Source organism: Equus przewalskii, chromosome 5 (assembly GCF_037783145.1).
Source record: "Equus przewalskii isolate Varuska chromosome 5, EquPr2, whole genome shotgun sequence".
In the NCBI taxonomy this organism is placed as follows: Eukaryota; Metazoa; Chordata; class Mammalia; order Perissodactyla; family Equidae; genus Equus; species Equus przewalskii.
The window spans coordinates 17,548,477-17,560,795 of NC_091835.1; the positions used below are offsets into that span (position 1 = coordinate 17,548,477).

The window sequence follows — 12,319 nt, forward strand, 5'->3', positions numbered from 1 at the left end:
TAGCTTTAAAAAGGAACATTAAAAATCTTGCTTTCTTTAAAAAGAGAGATTAGAAATCTTGCTTTTTTAGCCCACAGCTGCACTATGAAGCCCAAAGATGCTGAAAAAGACAAAATTGAAATCGACCAAAAAAAAAAAGTGTCAACATGAACCAAAATATGACTCAAAAGGTATCTTTTCCTTGGCTTTATGATGTTAAAATTTTACCTTTCTGGTACCTCTTAAGGTATGGCATCATTTTGAGAATAATCATTCGGAGTTCAAAGAAAAAGGAGCTGAATATTTTAACTGTAGATGTGATGAGTTCATTAAAAGCCAAAAAATTACTCATTACAGCTTTTCCAACCAGATGCAAAAGCCACTGAAGTGCCCTGCAGGGTGAGTGACCATACTGTACTGGAGAAAGGACAGAAGCCGGTACAGCTGGCAGTGCTGAATGTCTCCTGGATGGAGAGTCAGCAGAAGAAAGCACAGCAGCGCCACTTCCTAATGATACAGTAGCTTGTCAGATTAAAGATTTAGCTGCAAATGTGAAGGCTGAGCTAATACCTTTTCTGCAGAATTGTACTTTTGTCTTACAAATGGACAAGTCAATAGATGTGGCTGCACTTGCTGTTCTGCTTGTACTCATCGAGTATCACACCAGCTAGTCAAAGATCTTCTACGTGAAAGCTTGGAAGCAAACACAAGCTGTGCTCAAACATTCAAAATACTGAATAACTTTATTGACCCTCATGGGTGTTCATGTTTGCTCTTATGGTACAAAAGCAATGGTGGGGAAAGCAAGTCAAAGCAATGACGCCAAAATGTACCGGAAGTCATTGTATTTTTCCCCACTATGTGCTGTTGTCAAGTAAGGGCCAGATTCACTTGATAGCCTTGATGAAACAGTAAAAATGATCACCTTTTATTGAGTCTTTACCCTTGAGTCCACATCTTTTTAATATTTTGTGTGACGAAATGAGAAGTATGCACAAAGTACCTCGCTGCAAACTGAAGTCCGATGGTTGTCTGGAGGAGAAGCACGTGTGTAGCTGAGTTGCAAACTGAAGTACTGCTTTTTTCGTGAAATGCTGTGTCTATGTTTGGCAGACACATTGTTGAAAATGAGGCTGTCACTTCAAGGAAAATGACTGCAGTGTTTGTTGCCAGTGATAATATTTAAGCTTCCAAGAGGAAATTAGAATTTGGGGAAATTTATATCAAGCTCTGTGAGCTTGTCTGTCCACTTCTCAATTGAGATTTAATTCACATACCATAAAATTCACGCTGTTAAAGTATATAATTCAGTGGTTTTTATATATTTACAAATTTGTGCAACCATCACCATTATCTAGTTCCAGAATATTTTTGTCACTCCAAAAAGATGCCCCCTGCCCATTAGCAGTCACTCCTCATTCCCCTCTCCTCCGGGGCTCTGGCAACCACTAACACTTTCTATCTCTACAGATTTGCCTGTTCTGAACATTTCATATAAATGGAATCACACAATAACCATGTGATTTTTAAAAAATATTGTATGAAATATCAAAACAAAAATATCCACAATTATCTGAAAAGACTATTAAAATACTCCCCTCCTTTCCCACTACATATAGGTATGAGGCTGAATTTTCTTCATATATGTCAATTAAAACCACGTATCACAACAGATTGAATGCAGAAGCAAATACGAGAATTCAGCTCTTTTCTATTACGCCAGATATTAAAAAATCTGTCAAATATAAAACAATGCCACTATTCTTACTAAAATTTTTTTGGAAAATATGGTTACTTTTCATAAAAATGTGTTATATTAACTCAGTAGGCTCATTATTGTTATTTTAAAATGAATACATAAGTATTTAAAAAATTTCTCAGTTTTGCTAATATGGTAAATATCAATAAGGATATAGCCCACAAAAACACAAGATCTTGGGGTGTTCATAGGTTTTCAGGAGTATGAAGGGGACCTGAGAGCAAAGAGTTTGAGGACTATAAATCTAGCACGTGGAGTGTGTATCTTTCCTCTAAGTAGACACACCCAGAGATAGTTCTTCAACCATTTCATTGAACGTCTCTGTGTCTTTTATTCTATCACAGTTTCATTTAAACAGATTAGGAGTCAAATTTCCCTTAGCTTTGTTATCCCCTTGCCACTTTTAGAGCTCTGCGATAGCAGCATCCTTCTACATGCAGACTACTGGAGGGCGAGCACTTTGCATAGCCTACCTTGTTCTTATAGAAGCCCAGCTTACACCTGTTGACTGGAAAAGGACCATGGAAGCAGAAAGACTTAGTAGAATAAAAATATTATTATACACTGTGAGGACTCCATAGATAGTAATTGACCAGAATGTTGTTTAAAAGGAAACAATCAATGCAAGAGAGTCAGGACAAGTATTTGAAATTGACTGGACTGTTTTACTCTTCAATATGTTGAGTGGGTTTCCAATTTTAGTGTGCATAAGAATCAACTGACAAGCACATCCAAAAGGCAGATTTATTGGCCCCATCCCCCAAGATTCTAATTCATTAGGTTTTAAGTAGCCCCAGGAAGGTGCATTTAAAATAATTTTGGACACAAGTTTTAAATGAAAAAAGCATTATATGCATAAGGAAAAAAGTCAGACCCACCCCATGCCCAGACTTCCCTCCCCAGAGCCAACCACTGTTAATGTTTTCTTGTTTCCTTCCAGAAATGTCTATACAGATAGAAGTCATACGAGTAAGCTTTTTTTTGTTGTTAACAAAAACATAATTGGGAGCACATTCAACATCTTTCATCTTGCTTTTTTCTTTTAGCCATATATCTTAAACAGTGTTTTCCAATTTTACGTATGGATCTGTCTTTTTAAAAAAGTTGTTGTGTAATACCATACTTTAACAGATCCCTATTGATGGGCATTTAAACTGTTTCCAGTCTTTTATATAACAAACAAATCAAATGATCTTTGTTTGTTTGTCTTTGTTCATATGTAGGAAAAAATTTTAGAAATGTGATTGCTGGATTAAAAGGTATGTGTGTTTTGAATTTAATAGCTGGACTTGGCATTTCAGTTGCCCTAGATGCTTCTCTCCAGGTGGTTCTCTGACCACACCTGGAGAAAAACTGTTCCAGGGGAAAGAACCAAACAGATAAGCATCGGTTGCATTTTAGAAGTTTTCCCCTTAAGGCCAAGAAAATAGAGATTTTATACAAAAACTCACCGACCATCTTTAAAGAGAACAAAATTTATTTAGTTGTATGTAAACAAAAATTACTTGGATATGTGAGGGGAAAACTATAAAGCACATAACATAAATATACAATTAACCCTTTCTAAAATCTCCAAAGAACTGTAAATAATAACATTTTGAACAGGAAACATTAACACATCTGCCGTAATTATAGCATTCTCTTTTATTCTGTTGTCAACATGAATATTGCAAGCAGGTTTTACTCTATTTTTGTAAAATGGGAACTTATGATTTGGTAGAAACGATCACTTCCATAAACACAGTAAATCAACAAACAATGGCATAAACCGAAAGTGAGCAGGTCTAACTTGGGTATAACTAAAGCCAGGTTGTTGGATAAAAAGTTCATATTTATGACACACAACCAGCAGGACGAGCATCAAGACACGCTGGCTTTAGCACCATTCAAAGTATGTAACACCGCCTCTTGTTAACTTGGTGTTGTCAGAAAATGAGAGTAATGAAGTAATGTAGTCAGTTTTAAAACACACAACATGTTTTTCAATCTAATCATCCTAATTTTATAGTAAATAGAGAGAGCATCGCCTTAGCTTTAAAGATTTCCTTTATCAAACTAGCAAGCTGGGTTCTTTAACAGCAGCCAAAGCAGTGATGATAACAAACAAGTCATTGTGTTGAACCAAATGGAGTATGACATGCAATTTATTATCTATAATAATTTACAGGCAATTCTTGACTCATTGGAGGTAATATCAAGGGTGTATATTAGCGATGCTTTTGTTTCTCCTTTCCATTAGCTGCCTGTTATTATTATTGTTATCTTGGTGGTCCTTTTCATTACACAACCCCTCCCACTAGACATTACGGCAGGAAATAATGGAGATGAAACAGAATGGAAACTCATCCATGCAATCACTTGTTAACAGCTCTGAAGAGTTTGGTGGAGTAAGACTGACGCCGCTGGATAAAATTAGGCTTGGGGTAACATTCTGTGACTCCAATTACTAGTATCATTTCTGCCTCTAATTACCAAGGATAATTGAGAATGGTCTGTGCTCACTTTAGATAAATTTGACCCAAGACACTAGCAACAATATTAAAGGATTTTTGTGTGTATGTGTGATGAGAAAATTGTGAGCAGAAATTTAAACAGTTCTAAAATACGTGTAAACAAGGAAGGCAGCCAGGAATTTCAAAATGATTCTGGGAAGAACATTCTGCAATCTGAAAAATGTCCGGCTTAGAAAAATAGAGATCTCAGATAAAGGAAGAGCATCATTTGACGTCATGAGTCACAGTTATCTTCTGGATGAAATCAATCAAGAGAACTATTTTTAAACTGTGCTGAGCTCAGGCGGATGAGTTATCTATATAACAACAAGAGGGACTGGAGAAGGGCTGTTTGTTACCACTACTCCAATGTCAGGTGCAGACATCCAGACCAAGGGCATTCTGGTATTACCCTCACAACTTGATAGTCTTACATTTTGGATTAGTTACCTGCTTTACAAATGATTTAACCACCAACTTTATATGTCAACCAGCAGTTAGATCTCTCTTTTATTTATTAGGCAGGAGAAACTCAGAAAATTTTTTTACAGGCCCCCACATCATGCTCATAAACTAAGAGGCCGATGATATGAATAAAAGTGCTCGAATCATAGCCCTTGACTCACCGGTTGTGTGCATAAATATGACTTTTGCTAAGGAAATCATTAGTATTATTTATTAAGGTTTTGTGTCAAGATTCAGTTTACAACTGGAAAATATTGTATTAGAACTGATAGCAAATGCTTTTCTTAGAGGAAGATTTAGAAATTGTGCTCCCTAGCTGCTGAAGTCTTGCATAAAAATATAAACTGTGTTTCTTTATTTGTACTAAACGTATTGCCTTTGAAATTAGAGCCCGCCTTTGTTTCACACCAGTAGATCAACAGCTCCCTGGAGCAATTCCTGAAATCTGGTCACATTCTTATTCTTAAAACCCATTTATCTGTAATCTTTCCAGGAGAAGTCAGATACTTTACTATTACCTTACGAAGAAGTAGTCAGGTTGAAAAGCTTTTATTCCTCTGTTTTAAAAGCTGTACCTAAAACCCTAGATCCAGGGGACAACAAGAGAGAATAGTTTTTATAAGGGCATTTCTACCAATTATGTAATGGGCTGTCTTCGAAGGACACTGCCATCTCTAAAACGTATGTAGTCCTTATACCTTCCAGCATTGCTCCTCCTCAAACAGAAAGGCAGTGCAGCTTTCAAATGACAATGACAATGACATTTACAAGTGGCAGTGCCAGTTACCGTACAAAGCACTTTCCCACGATACGTCATAGGTCCTCACAGCAACCATGTGAGGTAGCGAGAGTATCACAAAGAAATCTTACAGGAAACATAACAGGACACTAAACATGTGCACCATCCATGTATTTTTTTCTGGATTGTTCTATAAATCGAAGACATGGCTGAATGAGTAAAAAGAGTATCCCCACCATGTAAAGTAAACCACATATATAGAAGGAAAAATCATACTTTTGAGTGATGTCGTAGATCCACCCTACAAAACAAAAAAGAATATATTCAGTGTAACGTCATTGATAAAAGTCAAGAACACAAAGCAGGCATTTATTGCTACTACAAATATTTCTATAAGAATTTATTTATGCATCATTTAATGCCCAAAACATTTCATTTAGCTATTTTTTTTTTAAAGATTTTATTTATTTCCTTTTTCTCCCCAAAGTCCCCCCGTACATAGTTGTATATTCTTCGTTGTGGGTCCTTCTAGTTGTGGCATGTGGGACACTGCCTCAGCGTGGTTTGATGAGCAGTGCCATGTCCGCGCCCAGGATTCGAACTTACGAAACACTGGGCCGCCTGCAGCAGAGTGCACGAACTTAACCACTCAGCCATGGGGCCAGCCCCCTCATTTAGCTATTTTTAAGTCCAGGCAATGTACGCTACAGTTCCTGTGCCTGGGGATGGCTGCATTTATCTTTTAAGCCGCTAGGATACTTCTTAAGGCACTGAAACAGTAGCTGGCTGATCCATGGAAGGAACCTTCTGGTTCTCAGCCCTCCGAGGTAACTCTCAGGCTGGCACAAAAAGCCAGCAGTGAAAAGTAAATCTAATGATTTCCTTTTTTCACAAATATAAACACGAATCTTTTCTAAAACCTTCAAAACTCTTCTGAAGAAGTTTCTAGTACATATTTAAAAAGCTGAGCAGAAGACATTTGAACTTTCATTCATTCTGAAGTATTTGAGGGTCAACATCTGTTCTAGAAAGAATCCAATTTTCCAGGTTTTATAAAATCCACATTTACAGCTATAAAACTTTAATATTTATGTTTATAAAACTTTAAATTGCCAAAGCTATAGGCTTAAATGTTGACTAAAGTATCAGTTCTTTTCTAATATTTTAATATCATAATCTAATACTGTCATAGAATAATCTTAGTAGGTATTCTATAAAATACTACTATATTGCATGGATTCCAAGATACCATAAATTATATGATGCATCTTTATCTTATGTATCAATAAGAAAGACACATCCTTGTCAAATAAAATATGACTCAATGTTTCCTTAGGCTTTATCAAATGCATTCCAAAGTCAGAGATGTTAAAATGTGAAAAAAAGTCTCAGAAACTATGAAATATGATGTTTCTTTTACTTGAGTGATTAATTCTAAGAATCAGTCCCATAGCATCGTCCCCACATAGCCTATCATGTGAACTGAGAGCATTAAGTCATACGTAAGGATTTTATTTACAGTAAAAATGTAAAATCTGAACATTCGCTTTTTCCATATCAACAGATGCATCAACTAGCAAAGACGTAAGAAAAATATAAATGATTTAATGACCAAACAGTATGTTTCATGGCTAATTTTCAAAAATATCTTTAAAAAAACAATCTAACTGGCAAATGAATACACAAATGCAGCTTAACCTGCCTATCAACAAAGAGCTACATGAAGGGAACTGTTCAGCGTGTAAACCAGTTCCTCGACTTTCTGGTGGTGATCGATATCTCTTTGTTCATTGCATCCAGAGCATAATTAATGTGCCTGGGTCAGTCAAGGAGTCATAAAGAAAACCAAACATTTAATAGCATTAAAAATTTATAATTTTTTTAACCACTCAAAAGCTATGAACTGGATATACTTTAAAAGTTAGTCAAGACGTTGAGTTTGTTATTTGATATAAAAAAGAAGAAAATATCGGACTCTTTAGATGTGGCTTAGTAAAACGTTCTATAATCTTTTCTTAATCTTCAATTGGAGATAAAAGGGACAAATAAGATTAAACATACAATCCAAAAACAATGATTCACCTTCAGAATTCAATCAGAGAGGCACAGTGACATTGACACATGAACAAAAATACACTCAACTTCTGCTCAATGTCACCATTTGTCAACTGTGGACCAACTGTGAATTAGGAGGAAGTGAATGATTCACTTGCAGATAAAGCAGAGTGGTCTGTATCTATAGGTAGAGTATGTTAGGACACTATCTGTAAGCTACAATTTTTTTTAAAAAAATCAATAAATATAAATGAGGTTCTCACACTCCACTCATCCCACATGGAAGCCGACCTTGTCATTTTAATAGTTAAATCCTCACTTTTCATATGATCAAGTGCTTGAGAGTAGAACTGATGGCTCTAAATAACAAACACCGACAGCTGAAACAAGTTGGACAACCATCGCTGCTGAGTACGGATCTCAGAAGCAGGACAAAATCCTAACTGATTGGAAAATTTACTTGTATCTGGTTGAGACTATTTACTGTCTCGTGTGAAGTGGTTGAGTATAAGCTCCAAGGCTCTGTGATGTGGCCCTTCCCATCTCTCTCCCTTGCTGCCCAGAACTTAGCCAAGAGCACAGCCATAGTGAATTTTTTGGAGTTTCAAACACATTTCTCTTGGCTCCTTGTCTGTACATGCACTAGTCCCTCTTCTGGGGGACAGGAATAAACACCATCACCCTTAGAACACCCTAGCATCTCTTTCCCTCCACTCCATCCTCCCTCTTGTCTCTGCTGACTATAGATAGCCCCCAACTTACGACGGTTTGACTTAGGATCTTTTGACTTTACAGCTGGGTGAAAGAAATATGCATTCAGGAGAAACTGTACTTCAAATCTTGAATTTTGATCTTTTCCTGGGCTAGCGATATGCCGTACGATCCTCTCTTGGGATGCTGGGCAGTGGCAGCAACCCACAGCTCCCGGTCAGCCAGGCGATCATGAGGCTAAACAACTGATACACTTACAGCCATGCTGGACCCATCCAACCATTCTGTTCTTCGCTTTCAGTACCGTACTCAATCAATTCCATGAGATAGTCAACACTTAATTATAAAATAGGTCCTATGTTAGATGATTTTGCCCAACTGTAGGCTAATATAAGTGTTCTGAGCACATTTAAGGTCGGCTAGGCTAAGTTATGATGTTCAGTAGGCTAGGTGTATTAAGTGCATTTTTGACTTATGATATTTTCAACTTACAATGGCTTTATCAGGACCAAACCCCACTGTAAGTCCAGGAAGAGCTGTATAGAAAATGTCTGCTAAGTATATTACCTATTACTACAACCTCAAATTGAATTGATTATATTTTAAAGTCTTGCATCTTTCCCCTAAGAATAGAAATGTTTGTACAAGTGTCTTCACACATCCCAATCTTGAAAAGTAACTCATATGTCAATTTTTTAAAAAGCGCCCCCAACTTCACCAAATACTTTAACAGTACAAACTGGAGGAGTAGTCCTAAATTTTATGTTAAATTAATCCCATAGGTTTCTCCAATCTACCTTTATGGTTTATTTTTAAGTGATTCTGGATCCTGCCATCTCTCTTTGGCGCCTGTTTTAACATTTTCCACTAGTCTGAACTCAACCCAGTCCTGCGTCAGATGCCAAGCTGGTCAGGAGAGAGAGCCCTTTACCACACGCTCTGATCCTCAGGACATGTGGACACAACTCTTCAGAGAAAAGACGTTTCTGACAAGCTGCCCACCTCCATCATCCTTCACCACCTCTCCCTGCAGGTGTGACCTCGGTTCCTTGGTTTGGAGCCTGGGATCCTTGGCAACCCGGATCTAACCATCCATCAAGTCAACAGCTTCCAAGTAAAATCTGGTTTCCTATGAAAATGCATTTCCTTTCCTTTGAGTCTGTCCAATGAGGAATGATAGTTGTTTTTCTTATATATTAAATGTGTTCTTAGCTCTTGGTGAAAAACATTGCAAATTGTTGTTAGGGCTTTATATTTTATATGAGTGGAGGAGAGATGTGTAGACTCTTGGTCAGTCCAATCTAGTGGCCGAGTTTCGCTATATTTTACACTGGAAACATCTAGAAACGCATCTACTATTATTACACCTTTAAAGGAGATGGACTGAATGCCTGGCAATATTATAAATAAATTAGATCAAGCAGTTCATGTTGCTAAATGACTTGGTTGAAGTGTCTGTCTTTGATTGCATATTTTTCTCCTAAATGGAATTGTGTGATTGTCTAACTTGCTACTAAATTGTACCAGATTTTTTCATTCCAGTAGAAATTGCTTTGAAAAATGGAAAACACATTCATTTCTAAGCCCATTGAAAAAGAAAAAGGTAATGTGAACAGTAATTTTCCTTGTAGCAAAGCCAGCTAAGTAATCATTTCTAGCCCATCTCGAATTTCTAGCAAGAATTTAATGTGGTTATTTAGTCACTCATATTGCCAGTCACTTCTGAACAGCAATGCATAAAAGCCTGATGCATCTTACTGCAATGCTGGCTCCTTGGCCTGGAAAGTCAATGAATTAAATACAATGCACTTAGCCAATGACGTGGTTCAGCATTTCTTAGTGCATGAGTTCAGTGGAAGGAGAAGAAACTAACAAACAAAAAGAAGGAAAGGCCCCTTTAGGTTGCTGGCCTGGAGATGCACAGCAGAACACTGATTTTAGTGTCCCCATAGCAGCATCAGATGCACATTCATAGAAGGTTCTTAACCATCAACACCGTGGTTACTACCAGCCATGTGGATCACATTCAGCTGCAGAATCCACTTCTAGGGAGGAACCTTAAGCAGGCAGAGATAAGACCTGAGGACGCAGGTCTGGGTATAACCCCCTCTCTTCTAGTTGTAATTCCTTTCTCTTCCACTCAAGAAAGTGCACTAGGATGCAACTGAGTGAGAAGCACAGGACCAGAGGAAGGGGATAAGGAAACCATGCTGCTAAATGTCGGTGTTTTAACTAACATTAATCATGAATTCCTTACACCGCACCTCACAGCTGTGTTTTGATGCTGCTATTGAAATCTGATGGATCAGCATAAAAATAACCCTAGACTGACTGTTAGAAGCAGAAAGTACCCCCGGATCATGTGAAGAACCATCAATGACAGATTCTATTTCCACATACAATATATCTGAAGGACCTCCAACAAAAGGGTAGATGAGCCACTGATAACGTTCCCGTCCCCTGAATGGATATTTCAGTTTAACATCTCTGGAAGGTACCATTGGTTGACTTTTGGTTGGTACAAAAAAAACCTTTTGGTTGTACCAACCAAAAGTCAACCCCCAATCCAATTCTTTTCTCCTTTCCTTCCTCTAGTACAGAGGCTGGAAAGTAAAATGCTCCAATTCTCAGTTCCCCTTCAAGCTTGTACTAGCTGTGTGACACACTTTTGGCCAATCAGATATAAGTGGAAGTCTGCTGGGACTGAGCCTTTCCTTATCTCCTCCTCCTTGTTATAAATGAGGATGTAGTGGCTGGAGCTACTGCAGCCTTGTGTGACCAGGAGGCAACTGGCATGAGGAAAAGGCCAAGAGGATCTTGGAGACATGGTCCCAATACTGTCTAGTCCCTGAACTCTAGATTTCTGGTTATGTGACACAATTAAGTCTCTTTTAAAGCCACCATTGGTGGGGTGTTCTCTTATAGCCAAATGCTTCCCTGATACAGAATTCTATACAGTGAGATTACTGAGCAAGTTCAGACTTTTCGGATGCCAATATAGTTTGTCGCAGTGCTATACTTATTCACTATTCACTAGAAATGCCGTGCCTGCATCTCTGTGTACCGGCAGAGAACAGGAGCAGCTTGACCCAAGAGATGCCCCATATGTAGCCGCTGGGTTTCCTAAAGTGATTCTGGCCTTAAAGCTTTAGTTAGCCCATGCCCGTGTCATCAGCTGTATAGGCAAAAACCCACGATTTCTTGAACTTCGAATTCTAGAGGGACTTAAAAATGAGTGTGTTGACACAGGCCCTCTGCCAGCAGGGTCCTAGGACAGGAGATGACCGTAGGATCTCTACAGACACTGGGAAGGAAGGGTGGCGGGAAGGCTTTGTCCTGCATCCATGGGGTTCCCCAGCCACAGGAAAGAGTTATTCCTGCAGAGGATATGAGACTAAAGGACCAGGAGGGGCCATATGAGCAAGGGGTGGGGGCATCTGAACCGGTGAGGCTCCCCCAGGTTAGCTTAAAACACTGCCCAGAACCTCTGGCAGCTGTGACAATCGCCATCAGCCCTGGCCTGGCCGCCCTGGCAGCCCTCTCCAGAGAGCATCTCTGTGTTGAGTTTTGGTCTCTTCCATGCTACGTGGGCTCCTGCATCCTATCCTTGGACAGAGGGTAGACCTGTCACCTTCGCCAAGTACCTGGCCTCTTGGGGACTGAGTCTACCTGCCCAACCCTGATGCCTCTTTCAACAAATAACAGGTTCAGAGAGGTACCCGGCCTGACACAGGACTCCTCAGTGCCTGTGACTTCTGGTGCGCCCAGTGCAAGAAGCAAATTCTCCATCGGACTGAGGTGAACACATGTGAGAGATCCCCGCTGGCAGAAGGCTTGTGTCAACACAGTCATTTTTAAGTCCTCCTCAGAATTTGAGGTTCAAGAAATTGTGGATTTGTGTTTTTGAGGAAGATTAGCCCTGAGCTAACATCCCTTGCCAATCCGCCTCTTTTTGGCTGAGGAAGAGCGGCCCTGAGCTAACATCCATGCCCATCTTCCTCTACTTTATACGTGGGACGCCTGCCACAGCATGGCTTGCCAAGCGGTGCCACGTGTGCACCCAGGACCCGAACCAGCGATCCCCAGGCTACTGAAGCACAACGTGCGAACTTAACCACT

General features: G+C 39.1%; 1 protein-coding gene across 1 annotated transcript in view; it reads right to left on the minus strand.

The window, feature by feature from the left end:
* Positions 1-3,197: 3,197 nt before the first annotated feature.
* Positions 3,198-12,319, minus strand: part of SLC16A14 (solute carrier family 16 member 14) — a 32,557-nt gene continuing 23,435 nt past the window's right edge. The window contains exon 5 of the mRNA XM_008507196.2: positions 3,198-5,735. Coding sequence (XP_008505418.2) covers positions 5,584-5,735 — 152 coding nt within the window. The 3' untranslated portion in view covers positions 3,198-5,583. The remainder of the gene's footprint in view (positions 5,736-12,319) is intronic.